The sequence below is a fragment of the Leishmania panamensis genome (genome assembly GCF_000755165.1).
Source record: "Leishmania panamensis strain MHOM/PA/94/PSC-1 chromosome 16 sequence".
NCBI classification, from domain to species: domain Eukaryota; phylum Euglenozoa; class Kinetoplastea; order Trypanosomatida; family Trypanosomatidae; genus Leishmania; species Leishmania panamensis.
Window position 1 is genome coordinate 257,025 of NC_025861.1, and position 21,780 is coordinate 278,804.

Sequence of the window (21,780 nt, forward strand, 5' to 3'; positions counted from 1 at the left end):
GGGGGGATGGCAACGACAAATGAGGAAGGAGATGTAGGGAGAGGTGTGATACACACAGGCGTACAGAATTTAAACCCGAGGAAGAGAAAAAGCTGAAATATGAAAAAGGGGCAAGACAAGACGAAAAAGAGGAAGAAGATAGAGCAGGTAGATAACAGCAACAGAGGGGAGGAGGGTGGTGGGGAGAGGTAGAGAACAGAGAGAGAGAGAGAGCAGCAAGGCAGGGAGAAGGGGGGAAGAACGAGAAGTATGGATATGCGCTCGGCGTAGGTGCACCTCGAATGCACGCTTCTTCTCCTGTGCGTTTCCCTTCGTGGAGTTTGGGGAGTGAGGGTGCTGGGTGGTTTGTACGTACGTGTTATCGTGCTGAGGGGGAGAGCAAGTAAGGCAAAGTAAAGAGGGGAGTGATAAGGAAATTTGGCACACGGTGGTGAGCGAAACATTGAGGAGGAATCTCAAAGAAAGAGAGCAGCAGGAGCAGCATCTCTTCAAGGACTGCGATGAGCGCTGTGGCCGCTGTGTGCGTATGAGTAGGGGGATAGGTGGATATCGAATAGGGCCGAAGACTCACACCATCGTACACACCAACATGCACAGTTGGTGTGGTGACTGTGTCTGTGGAGGCAAGGTTGTGGGGGGAAGTGGAGCTAGGTTAGGAGAACTCCGCCTCAGCTTATGAGTCTGTGTGGCAACCGCATCCTCGCTACACACCGACACATCGCCACCACGATCCTATCCGCATACTTTCCCGGAGTCACTTCACTACCACCTCACCCCGCCCCCTCCTCTTTCGAATCACCCGCCAAATGTCGCGAGTGGTGTGGGTGTGGGTGTGGGTGGGTGTGGAGAGGGGGGGAGAGAGCGAGAGCGACAGCGAGAGCAGAGGCGCGCGCAGAGTCCACCCATGCTATCTCGATTTCTCTTTAACCAGAAGCAAAGTGCGCATGTGGGGATGCCTCGAAAAACAAGCGTAAAAGAAAAGAAAGAAAAGCCGTAAGCGCTCGCACGTACATGCAGCCACACACACACACACTCGCCTTGCAGACAAGGCGTGAGTCATCACCACTTCCACCCTTCCTCATTGTCGGTTCGCACACAAGGACATCGCTTTGGACAAGGGAGGGGAGAGGCAGTAGTGGGAGAGAGAGGGGGTAGGGTAGGGTGAAAAGGAGGGAATAGTGAGTGTGCTCCACATCTACATCTCTTCTACTTAATTCTATTTTAGTATCACGAGCCGACACTCTGTAGCGTGGGTGCCGCCTTCGGTGAGCTTGTGTCCGCTCGCAACATCTCCTGGCGGTAATCCGGCGTGCTGCCGGTAGGACGGTGCGGACGCATCGGCTCCTGCTTGCTTGGCTCGAAGAGCGTTGGTGATGCCCCGGAAGCGTTGCCGGCCGCAGCTGCTGATGGGTCGGAAGGCATTTGGCGATTTTTCTGGTAAGAACTCGCGCAGATGGGGAAAGGGGGGATCACGAGGCTGATAAAGGACGTGCAGCTCCACGACAAGAGAGAGGGGAACAACGCAATCAAGGCAGGGAGATTGCAGGGGGGGCGATAATCAGGATGGTGCTGCGGTTGTGCACTGCGTCTTCGTGAGTGTTCGGTGTGTGTGTGTCCGTTACGCAGCACCAGTGGCGGGAAGCGGTTGCGCCCACCCACCTACCCACACCCTCCACTTTTTCTTTTTGTTGTTGCGGCACCTGTGGTGTTATGGGCCTTCGCAAACGCGTCAAGCTCCGGCTGTGATGCTGCGTCTGCGTGTATGTCTTGCAAACTGTTTTAGAAGGGCGCGTAGGTGTGTGTGCGCGGGTGTGCTCGTCGCACGGAGCGTATTAGTGTGTGTAGGTATGCAACAGCAACAGCAGCAGCAGCAGCAGCAAGCGGGAGAGAGCCACTGTGAAGGGTACGAGAGAGGAGGAGGAGCAGGAGAAACGGTCCGCCACACACGCACACATACACCGGGGGGGGGGGGGGGGAAGAGAGGGGTAGGAGTGTGAAAAGTTCAACAGAGAGGGGTAAGGATCGCTCTGTACATACCAGGCGTCCGGGGCCCATCCATCTCCCCTTCCTCCGTCGGTCTCGACGGGGACAACGGAGTTAGGGAGAGGAGCAGATGGAAGGGGGGATGCCCTGCCAGCTCAAGGAGACGGGAAGTCCCACTCGAGTCAGCAGCGCACACACACACACACACACGCAGGCAGTGGTGGCAGAAAGAGAAGCGAAATATGCCAGGGAGAGACAACCCCCTCCATCCCAAGAAAAACAGGAGAGTACACCGCCACCAGCCCAACAGAATAAAACTAAAGCCGAGAGAAGGAGGGCAGCGAAGCAAAGCACGTCTGTGATCCCTCCGTACACGTGGATCGGCGCCTCACCCCCGTAGCTTGGTAGAGACGCACCGCGCCCTCTTCGCTCTCCCGCCCCCTTATGTGTGGGGCGATGGCGGAATGCCTTGCTTCACCAGACGCCTCTGCCACATGCGACGCCGCAGATTGCGTTCCCCCTTGCTGACAATCGTCCAGCCATCCTTGTCGCCACCGATGACTGTCCACTCGGTCGTCCAGACCCAGCCCGCCGGCGCGCGTATCTCCTTCCGACTCGGCACCTCGTGACCGTGCACATCCTGCCACGCGGGGTGATCGCTCGGCAGGTACCGCTTCCCCCACCCCAGCAAAGTCGCCTTCTGTTCGTACTCGTATACCTCGACGATCGTGCTCGGTGGTGGCGCACTCGCGCTACTCACTGTGCGCGGCACAGGTATCGGCGACGCGCCGGGGACCAGTGCCACGGGGACGATCGTGTCCACCGGCAGCATCTTTCCACTGGCGCTGCGGGTGTAGCAGGTGGGGGCTGGCACCTTGGAGCCCGCCGACTCCTCCGTCGATGATGCGGCAAGAGTCTCGGCCTTCTTCTTGTCTCGCTTGCTCTTTCTGTGAAAGCTGCGATCGTCGTCGTCCCACTTGTATTGGTGGCTGCTGTCCAGCATCCCAGGCGACGAGAACGCGTCAAGCTCCGAGTTGCTGCGCGAGTGGCCCGAATGTTTCATCCTTTCACTGTCGCGTGGCGCATCCGGTGCCTGTAGCGGGCTCATGCTGCGAGCACCTGCGGGTTTCACCCTCCAGTATGGGCTCCCGTCGGCGCCACTGTCGGATAACTCGTCCACGTCGGGCAGCTCGTCAATGTCGAGCACGCCAGAGTGGCTGCGCAGGGTCTCGCTGCTCACGCCAACGTTGCGACCCGTTGCCGTCCAGCTGCGCAAGCGTTCCTGGATTGTCGGTACCCTCTTCGTGCACTCCTCGTCAGCAAAAGTCTCCCCGGGTTGGCTGACACCACCCCTACCGCTGCTGCTCCGCGTCTGACTGGAGGTTCGCGAGTCGAACATCCGCCGCTTGCGCGCCTTTGACTGCTCCTCCGTCGTCGCCTGCAGCACACCAGGCGACGTAAACCCGATTGTGCTCTCCTGCGGCATCGTGATAGTGCTGTTGAAGGCAGACGATGCTGTGCGGCGCTGCTTGGTCTCCATGCCAGGGCACACGCGTAGGTAAAACGCGATACGCGAGTACGGCAGCGGCCGGAGCAGCGCTGTCCAGCGCATGCGCCGCACCCGCACTTCGGCCGTCAGTCGATCCGTGTAGATGCCGTAGTACTTGGTGCTGTACGTCCACCCCATGAAGTTGGTGTTGTAGCGATCCAGCGTCCAGCGTTCCGGCGGGACAGGCGTCCTGTTCTTGCCGTATGTGGCGTTCTCGCGCTTCGACGGGTACCACTCTGAGCCGTCGACGCTGGAGATGAGATGCTTGCCGGACCAGGTGCCAGTGCTGACCTGAATCCGCTGATACTGGTAGACCGACGCCAGAGACCGCCAGGGAGCAACACCGCCGTTGGCGTGGAATTCGCGGATCGGCCGCAGCCGTCGCGTTTCAGGAATGTAAGTGTCCGTGACGAGCTTTGCCAAGGTGCCTGTTGCCCGTGACATGTCCGAGAGAAGCCCAGACATCGGGTTTGCCAGCACGCCAACCAAGCCTTGCGCCGTGCCCTTGATGAGCCCGGCAGTACCCGACTCGGCTGCGCCCTCCATCGGACGCTGAACGACCCCTTTGATGCCGCTGGCAAATCCAGTGAAGACATTCTGCTTGCGCCGCTCTCGTTCTGAGACACCGCCACCCATGCTGAGCAGCCGCGACCACGAGTCGGTGATGTTCGAGAGCGCGCCAAGTCCACCACCGGCAAACTCCTGCGCGAAGCCTGCGGAGCCGCGCGCCAGCCCTGTCGCGAAGGCTGACGGTGACGTCGAGAGCCCTTCAATCGGCTCACGGAAGAGGCGAACGGCACCGTTGCCGAAGCCGGAGGCGAGCTTGAGAGGCGCACCAATCAGCGGCAACGACGACGCGTACTGCAGCAGAAGGCCCTTCAGCTGGGAGAGCAGGCTTTCCGTGTAGGTCTTGCCCACCCACTGGGCAAAAATTCCCAGTCGGCTGCTCTGCTTCACCGTGATAATACCCGGCGCCGCGACCACGACGTCCTCGCACGACGGCACCATCATGGACAGTAGCGCCGCATCCTTCGAGGTTATGTTCTCCCGGAAGAAGTCGTGCTCATCCGCATCACGGGTCAGCCACACACGGACAACGATAGGGTTCACAATGAAGCGCTCCAGCGTGAGCCGCGAGGCCCACATGTCAACCTGCACGGGTGCCTTGTGAAACAGCTTTGCCAGCGTTGGGCAGCGCTCGTAGGTGGCGGCGGCGGCCTCCTGCAGCTCAACAGTGTTCATACTGCTGGGCTGCAGGACACTCTGGCTTGCCAGCGTCAAGTTCGGTGCATCATCGCCGCTGCGCAACGCCTGCACAAACCTCGCGATGGCCACGAGAAGCGTGTCAGACACGCGCAGCGCCAGCGGCACGATGTCCAGCCGCACCTCTTCGAGGCAGATGAGGCCTTTGGCGGGCACCAGGATGCGCTCCAGGTAGCCGGAAGTGGCCGCCACGGACCTGGACCTGCGCAGCGAGAGGATGCATGAATCGTAGCGTGGTGATACTTCCGTCTGGTTATCCACCTGGAAGTTTTCGATGCTGAACTTCATCATCTCGCGGTCGCTCTGTCGGTCCCAGCTGAAGCGCACGTCCGTGACGGCGCAGAACAAAATGTCCGCGTTCGGCATCACGATCGCCAGCGTCACGACAGCCATGTTAAGCAGCACATTGATCGGAATGGACGGCGCCGCGACGCTTGTGTAGGCGATGGGCAGGGCCGCCTTGGCCGGCGCGATCTCGATGATCTGCTGACCGTTGGCGCCAAAGCCAAGCGTGTAGAGCACGCCCGCAGCCGACGCGGCGGCGGTGTTCACCTCGTGCCGGGACATAGGCCGACCAACGTCAAAGGACACCTCATGCAGCTGGCGACGACCGTCGGAGCTGAAGAGCTTTAGCTGGATCAGCGTCGTGACGGTGCTATCGAGAAACAGCTCTGTGCCGCAGCCGGGGGTGACGCGCGCCATGAGCCGGCCCTTGCTCTTCGCCGCAGTGTCCAGCACATCGATAGCGTACCTGGTACGGTTGAGCAGCAGGTATGGTGCATGCGTCGACAGCTCTAGCACGACGTACGTGTAGGAGCCCCGCGCCGTGATTGACACCTCGAGGAAGCGGTCACGCTGCTGCAGGGGGCTGCCGCTGTGCCTGATGGCGCTGGCGTCACAGGCGCGAACGCCGGCCGCGCGACTGTCGGTGTCTAGAAGTGGCTTGTACGCAATGATGAGTTCGCTGTGGATGCTCTCAATCCCTATCGGGGTACCGTAGAGCGGGGTAAGCGGGCTCTGTAGTATATGCAAGTGGTAGCCGACCTCGGGTCCGCACAAGGGGGTCTCGATAAGTGGGGTGGCGCTCTGCGGTAGCAGCGTCACCACCTGCGTTGGGGCGTCGGAGAGAAAAACAACGCTGTTCTGCGACATCATCTCCGGCACAGCGCCCTTCATGGCGCCCATGTCCCTGTGCTGCTGCGTAGGCGTCCCCATCGGCGGCGCCTCGCCGTCGTCCCCGCGTTCAGCGTGCTTCTGCTGGGCCGCCACCATGACCGCCGTGGCTGCCGCCTCCTTCGCTGTGATGCCGCTGTACGTGGACGGGGCCGCGTACAAGGACAGGTGGCTGCGGTTCACAAGCATCCACCGCGGTGTGATGATGACCAGTAGTGACCCACTGGGATCCACCTGGGAGGAGTAGGCAAGGTGAATCACTGGCGGGCCTGGTATATGCGCAGACGACGCCGTGCCTTTCTTTGGGTCTCTACTGCCGGTGGCTGCCGATGAGTTGTGGTTCTGCATGAGGACCACACCGCGCTGCTGTGCATGCAGGGGGATGCAGGTGCCGCGGTACTCCTTGTGGTAGAGGTTCACAAAGAAGTTCTCGCTCTTGCAGATCTTCATCGGGCAGGCAGCGATGCTCGCATTCATCTCGGCGCTCAGGACGCTGTAGTTGGGCTCGGCTTCGTACAGCCGGTTCTCTCCCCTTCGCGTGCACTCTCGCAGCCTCAGCGGTATCGGCGAGTGGTTCAGCAGGACGTACGGAGTGGAGAACATGACAGTGCAGTTATTGGCGACAAGAGATGCTCGAATGACGAGTTGACGGCGGTACTGCGAGCGCAGGATGATGAACGGCCTGTCAGGCGACACGGCAGTAGGAACCGGAGTAGTGAAGACCTCTTCTTCCTCTCCCTGCTGCCCCTTGGGAGATGGTGACGCAGCAGCAGCAGACGTGTCGGTGACCGTGGTGCGACAGTCACGCTGCCGCACCTCTAACATGAACGCGACTTGGTTCAAGCTGTAGCCGCTCAGCCCCAGGTCGGTGCTCTGGCGCACCTGCAGCACCGTGCTCACGAGTGGCTGCACCGGCCGCGACGTCGCCTTTCCCTTCGCCAGCGACCCATCCGGATCGGGGATGACATTCACAATGAGTCGGTACGGCAGTTTGTTGCGCAGGCGGAAGCGCGACTCGATTGCGATGACGAAGGTCGGTACACCGCCGCGCATCTCCTCCTGCCGCACGTAGACGACAACAGTCATTGACTTGGCCGCCTCTCTCTTGGCCTTACACCACAAGATGAGAGGCGCGCCGCAGAGAACCTCTTGGAGCGTGGGTAGGTTTCCCGAGTCTTGAGAGGGGTTGCCGCCCAGCACCGTCGCCACGGGCTTGCCAACTTCGTACTCGACCTTGTCCGGTGTGTTGACGGGGTGCACAACGATAGGGGTGTTGAGATCGACCGTCGGTGCCACGTAGAAGCGCTCCCCTGGTCGTATAGGGGGGTTGTGGTCCATGGACACCAGTGGGCAGCTCAGGCGGTTCTCAAGGCAGATGATCGTGCGGGAAACGTGCAGTGGGTAAACGATCATAGTCACTGTGCGGCGCAGGTAGCGCGCACCCTCTTCCTGGTCCAGCACAACTCTCGTCTCCAGCACCATATCCTTGGTCTGTACGTACAGGGATGGGTTGGAGATGCTGGTGAGGTAGCCCTCACCCTGCAGCGCGTCTACCTTCGTCTCGCGGCGGACCGTCACGGACAACTCTTTGGCCACGAAGCGCAACGTGCCGCCGCGGGGTGCGACGCTGTAGCTGTCAACCGAGAGTCTGACGTTGCAGTTGTTTGTCACGTGCACATGCGCATACCCGCGCTTTGATGACTGCGCTGCGGCAGCGCCAAGCAGCCACCGGTTCGCCGCCGTGAGGGCGTCAAAGATGGACGTGTTCGCCATACCCGCCGACAAGTCGACACCAGCGCCGAGCGGGCAGAAGGAGCTCATCTCCGCTGACGCGTTCGTCTCCGGGAAGCCGAGCTCCTCCTCCTCCTCTCCCTGTTGTTGCAGTCGCGCCTCCTCGTCGAAGAAGGAGGCGTCGACATACATGGGCATACCCTGGCTCGGCGCCATCTGCTGCGTGCGCAGCTGCTTCTGCCGGCGGAACTGCTTACGCAGTTGTTTCTGCAGTGCTGTGGCGTCGCCGTAGTCGGCCACCATCCCACTCAGCAGGCGAATGTTCTGGGGTGACACGACGCAGTCGAAGCGATCTGTGCGCACCTTGTAGTCGTGCGTCTTGACGCTTCCAGAGATGCTGGCGTCGAAGTGCTCAACTACAGGCTCCCAGACAGCTGCGGTGTTGCTGAAGCCGTACAGCGACGTGCGCAGTGTGAGTTGCAGGTCCATGGAGGGGTCGACGGAGAGCAGCACGTTCCGCACAAAGACGTGGGCCATGTCACACTTTGACCCGAACACAACACCGTCGATCAGCGGCACCTCAACCCAGAAATGCATCGCCGGCACGTGGTCGTGACCGGTACAGCACTTGTAGCACAACACGCCAGGCTTGTCCGCCGCCCGCGCCAGGTAGGCGTCGTGTTGGCCGCAGTGCTCACACTCACCAGCCTCCAGCACCGGAACCAGCGGGTCGAGCGACTGGGTCTCGTATTCAATACGCGGCTTCACGCGCGTGACTGTCGTCTCCTCAATGAAAGCGGCACCAAAATCTTTGCCAAGTTCCACAAGCGACCGCAGTAGTGTGGCGCGAGTGCAGAACTCGATCGAGTCCAGGACTAGCGACACGCTCACGTTCTCCACCCCGCTCACGTTCATCGTTATGTCTGTCGGCAGCAAAATGTGTTCCTCGTTCTCGCTCGAGCGGACATTGAGCAGCTGCACCGACACGGTTCGCCGCGCCGGCTTCTCATTTTCGTTAGTTTGCGCATACCTTGCGCGGCACTGCATGTGCAGTCCAATGGAGAGGTCGACCACCTCCTCCGAGAGCATTTGCAACGCCATCGTGTCGCAGCAGAAGCTAGCCAGCAGCCGAACAGTGCGGTCGTGCAGCTCGATGGCGGTGCGGTGAGGCACGCGTGGCACCGCTGCCACTACCAGGGGGTCCATAGATGAGACCTCTGTCGGTGCCGCAGCGCTGGAAGCGCGCGCGCTTTCAGGTGACTGCGGACTCTCTAGGCTGTCGCGCCGCGCCACGCTACCCCTTGGGGATCCAATTGCCGAAGACAGGAGAGGTCTGTAGAAAGCCTTATTCGACAAGTTCAAGAACTTCTTCTCAAACCGCACACTGTCGGTTGTGAAGAGCGCTGTTGACGGAGCAAAGCTCACGTACGAGCCGATTGTGTACATGCCCGGGATATGAACGGTGCCGTTGGTTATGATCAGCTCGCAGCCCTCGCACAAGACGATCTGGCCAGACGGGGCATCAGTTAGCACCAGCTTGTGCCCATTGAGGTCTAGCACGTAGCAGCACCGCGTGCGGCTCGCTGTCAGTAACACATGCTTGTTATCCAGCACCGCATCCTCCTGCAGTATGGTCGTCTCGTCCATGAGGCTGAGGATCGGAATCGGATCAATCGGCACGCGCAGTACTTTGTAGCAGAAGGGCAGGTAGAGCACCTCGCGGGTGTCGAAGAGAATCGTCGGCGAGACGGCCACGTTGAAGACCCCTGCGGAGACGCTAACGGTGTCCTCGACCAGACTGGATCCAGCGTCCACATCGATGATGGGCTGCGGCTGTATGTACTGCACGTGCAGCTTCGTTAGAGTGAGGAAATCCACCAGCTCTTGTATGCGCGAGGTGCGGCGGGCGCGGACACGCAAGCCTGTGCCGAGCGGCGACGAGGACGGCGCCCCTGCGTCCATAGACAGCGGCGCCTCCACCTCGGCACCGACGTGCTGCATCTGTATGGAGGCAACGTGGACATCCGTCGTCTTGCCGGTGGTGCTCACGTCGGTGCTGAGTACTTGCGCCCCCTCGAGACGCAGGCGAAACAGATCAGCCACCTCGGCTTGCAGGAAACCTACGTGGGCAATGAGGGTGAAGGACGTGACCGGGGCTCCCTTCGTAGGCGTGTAGAGATGCGGCACCGGGTGTGCTGCAAGAGACTGCACCCTGGCCGTAGCAGACAAGGAGGCTCGCGCCGTCGCGCTGCTTCTTTGCGAGTCTGCCCCAGCCGCTGACCCAGCCGACGTCGGAGACCCACCAGCACCACCACGACCAGCAGTGTGGCGCGAACTAGACGGCGGCAGCGGGGTAGCTAAGCCCGGCGTAGAGCCGTCGCGGTGGCTCCGCCTGCCAGCGTTCTCTGATGACGCCGAAGACGCCACCGCAATGCGCGTCACGGCACGTCCATCGCCTACGGCGCTCACCGTCGTAACGACACGACTGACCGTGGTCTCGTTCATCAAGGCGCCAAGAACGTTCATGGCAAAGTTCGTCTGCTCGTCGGTGAACGTTATGGAGAGCACCGGTACGTCCACCTTCAAGATTGATTGCAGCTGTACAGTAGTTTTATCCTCACCGCCCTCTGCGCTCCCCATTGCAGCCCCCTTTGGTTGGGAAGCACTGGCCGCTGCTGCTGTGGATGAGTCGAGCGGTGTCGGGAGCGCACGCTGAAACTCCACAAAGATGCTGCAGTCTTTTCGCAAGCAGTTGTCGCCCTGTAGCCGCATTCTCATCTTGCTCACCTGCAGAATGAACACCTCTCGTGCCATCTCCGCCAGCTTCGTCTCCGGCTCCGTGAGTCGTGTCGACGCCGCGGAGCGGGTGGCAGTTGCTGTCGCGTCCGTGTTTTCCCTGACGGTGGTGTCACTGGGAAACACCAGCTGGCTCCTCACGGTCAAGCTGCCGGGCGAGAGAAGCGCACCCATGGTGGCAGTGGGCCTGTCGACCAGAAGCACCTGCGGACGGTGCACCATTACATCGATCTCCATCAGGTGCTCGGCCTCGATTCTGCGCCGCATCGACTCCGCGGCACGGTCGGAGACGTAGCTGTAGGCCTTATCACGATTACCGTCGGAGACGTGCGCCTGCGCCTCGCGCACGACGCTCAGAACGGTGCGCACGACATCAGGTACAAGAATGAAGGAGAGACTGCCCAACCGGCATTTCATGTGACACGTGTATGTTGGCGCCATCGATGCAGCAGCGTTGCCGTCATGAGCCTTCGTTGGGAGTTTGGTGGTGGGCAGCGCTCTCGTCCTCACCTCGTACGTCACCAGCGCACCCCGTGATCCCGCTGGATTGCTCATCGTTGACTCAGCGTTGCCTGCCGGGTTCGCGCCTGCGCCCAGCGCGTCGTCAGCCTCGGTGTCCTTATACGGGTAGATGAGGGTGGGATAGTTCGTGTTCACGTTGGTACTGTCAACCATGAAGAGATTGCCCAGCGTCACGATGCGTTCGTTGGCGCCATCTGGGTACGAGTTAGAGCTGCACGCGATGTGTTCGAGGTGCAGCACCGCCACCTCACGATCGCCCTGGCAGAAACGAACACGGCACTTGGCCAGGGCGGCAGTGAAGGTGAACGGCGTAGTTGAGCTATCCGTCACGGCGACAGCGATGGAGGGTGCGGCGGGGCTACGTGGCGTCCTCATGCCATCCTTGTCGCTTGTTGGTGCAGCTGCGTTGGCAGAGAGAGGCTGGGGAGCGGGAGAGTCGGTGGTATCCGGCTCGTCAGTACTGGGGATGTGCACGGAGAGGAGCGTGTTCACGAGCGTTCCAATGCTCTGTGGAATGACTGTCACGAGCACCGCGCCAAGCTGGACGTCTGATCGGCAGTTGGCAGGATTGAAGGTGAGACGCAGCGCTGCGTCTGCTGGGGTGGCGGCAGCGTCGCCCTTGGCGTTGGCAGTGGCACTGGTGTTCTCATCGCCGCTGCTGCCGTTCCTCCTCGATTCCGCTGCTGGGGCTGCTGTGTGGGCAGTTGGACTATCTGCCCCAGAGCCGGATGGTACGAGCACGGTTTCACTCTGTAGCATGCAACGACCTGTAGACTGGTCGAGCAGGCTAAGCGACGGAATAGTAAGCGTAACGCTGCCGTCTGGAAAGACGGTGGTGTCCAGTGCCTCGATTGTGAGCACGTGCGTGCTAACTCCAAGGGTGCTGTAAATAGAGACCAACAAGCCGTCGATGTGCACCTGAACAGTACGTGAGGGAGTTGGTGGAGACGAGGCTACAGTGGCAGGCACCTTGCTCTTCGCCTGAGGCGCAGGCGCTGTGTGTGTACCCGACTGCTGCTGTGCCGAGGCCGGCATCGGCGTGGCAGCAGCTGTGGCGAGGTTGTCGTTCTGCTGCACCACCGCCTTTTCGTATAAGCCATAGTAGTTCACGTCGCGAGGCATAAGCACATTGCGCTGCGCGAGGCGCACGAGTCGTTCTACCTCCGTGGGGTGGAAGAGCGCCGTTGTCCGCTTCATGTGCAGGTCAATAACCTCCACCCCGCGGTTCGCCTCGTATGCGAAGCGCAGCGCAGACCGCTTCAGCAGCGAGGGGATGCTGTACTCCTGCACCCTCACCACCACCGACAGCGCAGCAGCGCTGGAGTTCATTCGCACCGCCGCCCGCATTACGCCAAGTCGCATCTCCAGGTTGCCAGACCGCTGCTGCAGCTGCATCGCGTCGCCAGAGAGGATAATGCGTGGCTGCCGCCACAGGACGTGCAGTACAAGGAGAGAGGAGTTGGCCATTTGATGAGCTGCGGCCGCCATGCGGGCCCGCTGCTCCCGCATCACGCCAAGACTCGCGATCTCTGCCACCGGCTCAGTCGGAGAAGTGAAGTAGTCGACTAGGCCGTATATAATTGGCATCGACACCAATGCGTGCAGCTCGCCAATTCCCAGCTGGATCGCGTTGATGTTCGCCACCGGGTCCGACTTGAACGTGAAGTGAAGCACCTCAGCATGATCGGGCTCGGCAGAGGTGCTCAAACCAGCAGCGCCACCACCGCTTCCGATCAGCGGCGAGGACAGCTGGTCCGTGTACTCCCAGTCGTCCTTCAAGTCACTCTGGGGGGTCGGGGCTGATGCAAGGCCGCTGCCGGCGGCGACAACACTAGGAGACGACCTTTTACCGGAGGAACGCTTGAAGAGGATCTTCTCGCCTGAGCGCGCGTCCACTACGGTGAGCTCGCGCACCTTCATGGCGACCTGCTTCACTGTTGGCAGCTGCACCACATCCACGAGGAGAGCGCTGATGCTTGCCTCGATGAGCGTCTCGCGTCTCGAGTTCAGGAACGGGATAACAACACTTGGGGTAGTGACGACGACCCGCATACCGCTGCGGCTGCCCGTGGCGTCGGTCCTTCTTTTTGGTGCTGCATCACCACCTTCGCTTTCGCCTCTGACGTAATTAGTCGAGGGGGATGCGTGGGCGGTGGTCGTCAACCCTGTCTGCGCTGCTGTCCATGCCGAGAGCACCGCTTCGTTGCAGACGAGATCAAAGAGCGCCAGCCACTGGTCCGAAACGGCAAGGCGGCGCAGTGTAAAGCTAGCCGAGAGCATCGACATGGTGAGGAGCTGCGTGTCGGTCGGGGAATCGCCTTCGTTGTTGCCCACCTCCACAATTCTGCGCCTGCTCAGGCTACGAGCAGCGGCACCCGTAGAGGAGGCCGGCATCGAGTCACCGCTACTGTCCTTTGGATCACTGCACACCATGGAGCCCATCACCCACTCCCCCTCCGCGTCGGTGCTGCGCAGGGCGGTGCGTCGGACGCCGAAGTCACACATAATGCTGTGGGGGGTGAGCGAGTCAGAAAATTGAAGTGAGCCCGCCTCACACCACACCAGCGCCGAGCGGTTGTTGTCACGCACGTCATCCAGTTCGAGGCCCTTCCACTGCACGCTAACGCAGTTGGACAACAGTGCGACGGACATCGAGACGCCTGTGCTGTACAGCTGGAAGCGGGATGACGTCGCGGCGATAGGCCTGCCAGCCGCCTCGTCAGATGCGTTGGAAAGCAGCATCGAGATTCTGCCTAGCCGCATCGACATAAAAAGGTCCCCATTGCCGTTGCTCCCAGCGCCGCCGTCACTGTGATCTGCCACCGCCGCTGCCCCCACCAGCGACGCCCCATCACGCGAGACTATCACGCCGCCTCCCTGCTCCACCGAACTGGAGAGCTGCAGGGGCGCCGCGACAGCCTCGCCGCCCTTGCCCAGTACCACCAGGGGCATCTTGGAGGCCTCCAACGTATAGGCGGCGATATCCGCCGGGTCTGTGCGAGTCAAGTTCTGACGCAGAAGGGTGACCAGCTGCACCAGGTCGGTCTCCCGCAGCTCCAGCGATACGTCCTCGCTGCGTATGTCGATGCGGGGTGGATCCTCCGACTGAAGGTCGAGCGCGGTGTGCACAGCCATCTCGAGGTACGTCTGCGCAGGCAAGAGAGAGGAGCGCTTCCTGACCGGCGGCGGCGCACCCAGCGGCCTACTGCGCCTACGCGACTGCGAAGACAACGAAGACAAAGTGCACAACTCCTCGCGCCACATGCCCACCCCGCCGAGCGAAACGCTCATGGTCTCCTGCCCCTCTCGTGCACGGAGACTGTTCTGCAAGACCAGGTTGCCAAGGAAGGCGTAGAAGCGGTGGGTGGTAGCGGAGACAGCAGCAGTAGCAGCAGCGGCGCCGTTACTGGCGCGTGGATCAACCGGGAGAACAATGAGGGTGTCACGAGCTACCACTCGCATGCTCATGAGCAGCCGCGGACCCTCTCGGGTTGGCGGCAGAGTGCGACCATTGTACAGAGGTCGGTCTGCTAAGCGGCTAATGCGCGAGAAGAGCCCCGCCGTGAAGTATGTCTTGAAGATCATGACGGTGTGCAGGTCAGCGGTGATGGTGCTGGCCCCCACCTGCAGCTCAATCGCGCTGGAGTAGCGCAGCTCCTGCGCATTCACTAGCGACCGCTTTCCACCCACCTCGGCGAAGAGCGGCATGACAGGCCGGCTCTTGCGAAAGGTAAAGCTGATGTGTGCGTTCTGATCGAGGCCATTCGCGTCGAGCTGCTTCCTAGAGCTGCTGCGACTGTGAGTAACGCTCTCCTCGGCTTCGACACTGGTCGTTGGTAACGCTGATAGGACATCGACAACGGGCGATACTGCCGACAACGGCGGAGCCGACGGCCTCGCAGCACCGCATCCAGTATCTGTGTCTGCAGAGGGGGGCCGATAGGCAAGCAGCGTGCTGTTGGCTTCCGCCAAGCCGAAGGACGCCAGAACGCCTGCCGAGACTTCGCCGACGTGCCCCGAGAGGTCCATCGTGACTGCGTACTTGGACAACTGCAGCTCTACCTTGTGCATACTGGCCGACGCGAAGGGGACATCCTTGTCCGCCCCGGGGGCGCGGTTAAGCAGCGTAACAGTGATGGGCCCAGGAATGCGCACAAAGACGTCTGCCACGTGCCGGTTTGGCATCGACCACTGCTGCCGCACGAGGCTAAGTTGATGAGCGAGGTCACCGTTCTTGCTCGCTCCGTCATCCACCACGTCGGAGGCGGCCGTGGTGGTGAGCAGAAGGTAAGCAAGCTCTCGGCCCGCCGAACGATCTGTTGTCGTGGCGGCCGGCAGCGCCGCAGTCTTCGCGTTCACGCCGTCACCGGTGCCGCCGGCGCTGCTATCCATGGCGGAGAGAGTGAGGTTCACCATGTCCATTACCCTCTCCAGTAACTCCACGCACGGTGTACCTACGCATACCTTCAGGGCAGAGTCAAAACTGAGCGCCACGGCTGTCGGGGCTTCGTTCTCGGGGAGGAGAAGATCCACTCGCACCCCACCGCCGGAGAAGATGGGAAATGCAGCGTCGTGAGCAGCAACGATGTGCGGCTGCTTCAGCCACAGCACCATCTTCTTGTGGCGGCTGCGCACGGCGAGGATGACCTCGGCGCTCGCGCACTCCACCTGGAAGGCAGCCAGTTTCACCACAGCGAGTGTGCTCGGATCGTCGTCGTACACGTCGAGTCCGAGGTGTTCGACAAGAAGCTCGAGCCGCATCACGGGCAGGTCACTACTCTCTCGAGAAGCGCCCACAGCGGCGCTTTGGTCGGGGCTAATGCGAAGCATCCCCGCGTTGGAGGGAGAGGACGGCTGAACTGGCGACACGGCCGAAGAGCTGCATCCTGTCTTTGTGGAGCTCCTGTCTGATGTGTCCGTCCCGCCGTGCTCTTCGGTAGCTGCGCCCGCACAGCTGCGGGGCGATTCAGTACACTCCGACACAAGGGGACTGCAGCGCAGAAGTTCCATCTTGAGCCGTAACGGCGCCGCCATGCCTGTGCCACCAGGGCCGCCTCCGCCGGTGTCGCTGCCTGACAAGCCCACCCGGCTGGCCGCACTAGCAGGCGCTCGTAGGCTGGAGAGCCAGGCATCCATCATGGTGGTGATGAGGTAGATCTGATGTACCGAGGACGCCACTCGCAGCGACGGCACCCTCAGCCGCAGTACCACCGATTCACGAGCGGTATTGCTATCATCGATGCGCTGCAGCACGTCCGCCGCGATTGACACCTCAGGCACCACGAGGAAGCCGTGCTGTGGCTGCCGCATCGCCCGTTCCATGGTTGTCAACTCGAGGTAAAACTTGGAGAATTTTGCCTTCTGCGGGTAGTAGTAGAGTCTCTCCTCGGCAGTCGCAGCTCTACAGGCGCTGCCGGGCTCATCGCCTGCAGTCACCCTCGTCAGCGCCGTCCTGGATGAGCCAGACGTACCACTTGTGATGGCAACGGCGGCCGCCAGCCGTCGCTTCTTCTCCGCTTCAGAGAGGGGTCGCGCCTTGAAGCGCACGCAGCCTAAGGAGACGCACAGGGCTGGCTGCTGGGCACCTGTGCGAAGGCTCTTGGGCAAGATGAGCAGCGGTGCCGATGCGTCCACCGTCACGTACAGTCCCTTGGCCTTAGCCATAGCAACTCGCACCTCATGCGTCGCCGCCGACCCGAGGGCAGACGCCGCCTGCTTGGTCGACTCAGAAAATCCTGACACATCCACCCCGACCGGGGGCGAGAAAAAGCCGATCAGCTGCTTAATGATGCTTGGGTCTGCCACGATGCGCAGCGGCAGGAGCTGCACTTTGATCGCCGCGTCCACCAATGTGCCCGACAGCGGTTGCTCTACCGGGTTCAGGAATCCAGTGATGCTGAATAGCGGTGTGGCGTAGTTGTGTTGCGCACTTTGTCTTCCCTCCTTGCTACCACTGTCACCCGACTCGTGAGTGCCCAGCGGAGGCGTCAGCGCCAGCGAGGGCAAGCGCCGCTCTTCGCCGCCCACGCTGATCACGTCGTAGATTGTGGGTACGCCAGGGGACAACTGCTTGCCGCCGTCCACGTCCATGAGCGACTGCATGGAGACGCACACGCCGTTTGGGCTCGACTTGCTAAAGCGGCGTTCAACTTGCACGCCTTCGATAAGGTAAGGTACCAAACTACCACAGCCACTTGACGATCGTGCAGCGGCCCCGGAGCTGGTGCCTATGGTCGTCGCAGGCGAGGCGGCTGGATTTGCCAAGGTGATGTTCTGGATGCGGAAGAAGAAGAGCTGCGAGTTTGGCTTGTTATACGATGCCACCCCGCCGCGCAGCTGAAACAGCTTGAGGGTAATGGACTCCCGCTGCTCCGTGTCGATGCGGTAGCTCGTAAGTGGAAGGTCAAAGCTTGCGCGTAGCCAGCAATACGACGGCGGCAGGCTGCTGCTGCCGCCGGCGCAGCTGAGGTCGGCCTCTGCGTCGGTAGCGCTAATCCCGTACTCGAGCTCGATGGACTTGAAGAGCTTCTCGTCCGCCTCGATTTCCTTCGTGGTGTCACTCTGGGAAACTGTGGCATCCGTGCCCGACGCACCACTGTACCCACTCAACCAGCTAAGCCAGCCGCGCTTCGGCGGTTGTTGCTGCTGCTGCTGCTGCACGCTTGACTGATGCTGCTTCGCCATCTCCTCGGCCTTGCGTATCTCATTATCCTTCCGTTTCAGCTGAATTTCATTCGCGATCTGCGCATAGACACATTTGCGGCACACCCTCATATCCTCAGTGGACATGAACCGCGTCACAAAGCGGTAGGCCCTCCTCTTCTCTGGCGTCATCGCTGTCTGCCGCACAACATCGCGGTAGAGCGCTTGGTAGTCTGGCTTGCACACCTGCGACACCTGCATGAGCAGCTTCGCTCGCTTCGGCACCTCCAGTACAGTGCGAACTGTGCGGATAGCGTACCGCCACCACTCACGCGCGTGCCCCAGCACCGGCACACGCGGCCGAGACTTCTGCAGTTGTGACACTTCGGCCTGGTTGCTGAAGAGCATGGCGGTCTGGAGCAACTTTGTGTACTGTGGGCGGGTGAGGTTGGCTGTCACGTACTGCAGCCTCACCGCCACATCTGCAAACGGTGTGTCGAGGAGCTGGTGCACAAACAACTTAAAAACTACCTTGGCGTCCACGCTGCCCGAAACAGGGCCAAGAATGGTGGACAAGGCGACGTTGCCATCCCGCACGCGCTGCCGCATGCGGTGGTACCACTGCTGCCAGTCTTCAATCTGAGAGAACCAGGTGCGGCCTAGAGTGGAGTTTGCTCGCACACGGATCGGGTCATCGCAGTAGACCTGCAAGTCATTGAACACCAGTCGCTTCCACATCCTCTGCAGCCCCGAAGGGTCCGTGAACATAGGCTGCCCAGTGCACTCATTCATTGTCAGAAGTTGCACGCCGCCGAGCACCGCACCAAGCACCGTCTCTGTCGACTCATCCTCGTAGCGAATGTGCACCATATCCACTTTCACGATGATGTTATTCACCACCAACTCGCCGAGCCGTGAGAAGAAGCCTCCGCTTCCCTTCTGTGCGGTCGCGTCATCGCTGGCAGTGGGCAGCGCTGCTGCCTGCTGCTGCTCCATCTGCTCACGCTGGCGCTTGCGCTCCGCCTCGAAGGCGTCGAGCTCCTTCGCCTTCGCCGCAGCCGCGGTTGCCCATTTATCCGCCTTCAAGTTGCGCTCAGACCTGCTCACCGCTGTCGCTAAACCGCTTGTATCGCTGGCTCCGGTATGCGCACCCTTTAGAGTCAGCAACACCTCGCCCACCTCCACCACAACGGGCTCGGAGCGAAGGTGCTTGATGGGGATCGAGAGAGAGACATTCTTGCAGATTCCACGATATGTCTTGATAGGCAGCAGAGGCTTCTTCGGCTTCGACTTCGGCGACGTGGCAGCGTCGTCGCCAGTAGCTTCAGTGCTGCTCTTGTCGCTCTCGTCGGCCATAGCGCTCAGCAGCGCATCCAGCGCCTCCGGGCGGAGCACGAGATCATTCAAAGTTGCTTTCCCACTCCAAATGTTTACTTTAAGTCGGTCCTCATTGATGTTCTCAACGTACTTCGACAAGTACGGCACCAGCAGTGCCGCAATGTACTTCTCGAGCATGGCGGGCGACAAGCACGACAACAAGGGAGGAAGAGAGCTACTCAGCCCTTACACACACACACGCAGAGAGAGAGAGGGGGGGAGGAGGGGGGAGAAAGGGAAAGACGGCTACACAATCAAGACACCTGTTCAGAAAGCGAAGGCACGTGCTCAAAGACAACTCGCTAGACGGTTATCGTAATCCCTTAGGTATGAGGTGTGTAAGGGGTGGAGATGTGAGTCACTGTGAAGGCGTATGGGTCGAGGCAATGTAAGGGAAAATAACACCCCAACTCACGCAAACAACACGAGAGCACAACGCTGCGAGAAAAGGAGGGAAAATATGGGGAAGTGTTGCCCGGCAGCCCGATCCTCGATACCACTAAGAACGCAAGCAAGCAAAAACTGCGCTTGTCAGCGCACATACACATGCGCAGAGCTCAACGAGTTAAAGGACGAAGTAAAGAGAGTGTGATCGCGAGAAGGCGAAGCCAGAGGGAGCCCAATAGGCGAAGAGAGAGGGCAAAGTGGAAGAAGGGAGTTGGAGGGAGGCAAGTGATGGGAAACACAAGTGCAGAAGCGACAAGAGGCTAACAACCGCAGTGAGGGAAGAGAGAGGGAAAAAGCCAAACCGGAAAGAAATACAGAGGTCGTGAAAACCTGTCGCGCTCACACACACACACAACACAGAGACGCAGCAATCAAGCGCCAAGAAGTGAATACGACGATAAGAAGGGTGTATCGAACTACAAGTACCAACACGCGCCAGACTAAGAACGCTCGTATAGGAGAGCCGAGAACGGAGAAGGGGAAAGACGTGAAAATAAACAACCAAGCAAAAAACCAACGGCGAAGAAAAGACGTACTCGAATGAATGAAAAGTGACAGACGGAGGAGGAGAGGAGACCGAAAGACACAGCGAGTGGGGAAAAAAACCGGCAGAAATTCACTGCACTCGCACACCATATGGCCAACAGAGTCAATTAAACACGGCTGGGCCACTTTTGGGTGTGTGGGGGGTGGGGGGTGGGGGGAGGGGAGGGGGGGTTGTCGTTGTCCTCCACTGCAGCAAGGAAGAGAGAAAGAAACCACGCAAGACAAAAAAGGTGCAAAACAGCAACGGCCTCTACCGCGACGTACACAGAGAGAGAGAGAGAGAGAGATCAGTAAGAAATATCGAGTCACTGCAATCCGGTGACTTTTGCGCAGAGTGCACACACGTGTCCTCACCTCGTGATGTGAGGGGTGTGGTGGGGGGTGTGGGTGTAGGTTGTGTATATATGTGGGTGGATGTGTGCCTGGGGGGAAGAAGTGATAGGCTGCGGCGAACAAAGACGTTCAAGAAACGATCTCTACGTGGCGTACACAGGCGCAGATCCCTGCTCACTCGCTGGACCTCGTCGTGTTGTGCCCAAGCCTCATGGAAAGACAGTGAAACGAGGGAGAGGGAAACAGGAGGGGGATGGGAGAGCAGTGGTGTTCGTGATCGAAAGAGAGGGCGCATTTTTTTGTTCGCCTCAGGGAGAAGTGAAGACGCGTATGCGTACGTATTGAGGGGGGGTGCCCATGCACACCAGGTCACGTACTGCGCTTTGGCTTGCCAGACGAACTTGTGCTGGTGCGTACCGAAAGTGTGCGCGGGTGTACGTGGATGGGTGTGTCTTGGCAGGCAGTGGAGAGAGAAGGGTGGGCCCAGACTCAGGGGTGCAAGACGACGAACACGCGCACAAGCCAGAGGAGCGCTCAGTGATGAGAAATGATGTCCGTATGGTGGTGGCGAAGACCGAGAAGAAGAAAAGAGAGTACATGCCGAAGAGGGAACCCTCAAAAGGGGGGGGGGGGGGCAAAACATGTCACGAGCAAAAATCGAAAACCGGTGGGGGTGACAGCAGCCGTGCCGCTCTCGCATCCTTGGTTGCGTCCTCCCCTCTCTTCGACCCCTTCCGTTGTCTGTCACAGTCCCCTGAAGGTGTGTGTGGAGGGGTGCATGTGCGCGTGCGCGTGCGTGATGAACTCCCCGTGTCAGACCCCCGTTCTTGTCCAAAAAAAAAAAAGAGAGAGACGATCAGGAGAGTCACACACAACACACCGGCGCCGGTTCCGTAGAGGAATCCAACACACAAACAAGGGCCGAAGGGAAAAAGGCAAGTAGGGTGCGCAATACCCACTGAACAAGCGTACTTGGTGATGGAAGTGGGCGGTGAAGCAGATGGACAGGCGAGCTCGTGTCGTACACAAGCACACAAGATCAGAAGCAAACGAGGTGGGATAGGTGGTGCGACACTGAGGTAACGGAGGAGGTGGGGGGTGCAGCAGGGGGGAGGCGATGAGGGAAATGGTAAAACTAAACGGGCACACACACACACACACATACGTGTGTGTGTGGGGGGGGGGGGGGGGGGGGAGGAGAAGCGATGGGGGAGGGAGCATGCAACAGAGTGGAGAGAGTGACGGGGTGGTGCGTTGTGCTTAGATGGCGCGCAAAGCAGCAACAGTAACTGACAGACAACCAAAAAGAATACGATGTATGCACCCCAGGGTCAGGCACCAGCGAGGCGAGAGCACTGGGGAGGCTCTCAAGAGGAGGACAGGTTGAGACAATCGCCTCTCACCCCCTACCCCACCCC

The 21,780-nt window shown here is 60.4% G+C and overlaps 1 protein-coding gene across 1 annotated transcript; it reads right to left on the minus strand.

Moving 5' to 3' along the window:
- Positions 1-2,425: 2,425 nt before the first annotated feature.
- On the minus strand, positions 2,426-19,174 carry LPMP_160750 (hypothetical protein; the record flags this gene model as incomplete). The annotated part of the gene is made up of 1 exon (XM_010699300.1): positions 2,426-19,174. The coding sequence occupies one exon, from the start codon at positions 19,172-19,174 to the stop codon at positions 2,426-2,428; it is 16,749 nt and encodes a 5,582-aa protein (XP_010697602.1).
- Between the last annotated feature and the right edge of the window lie 2,606 nt (positions 19,175-21,780).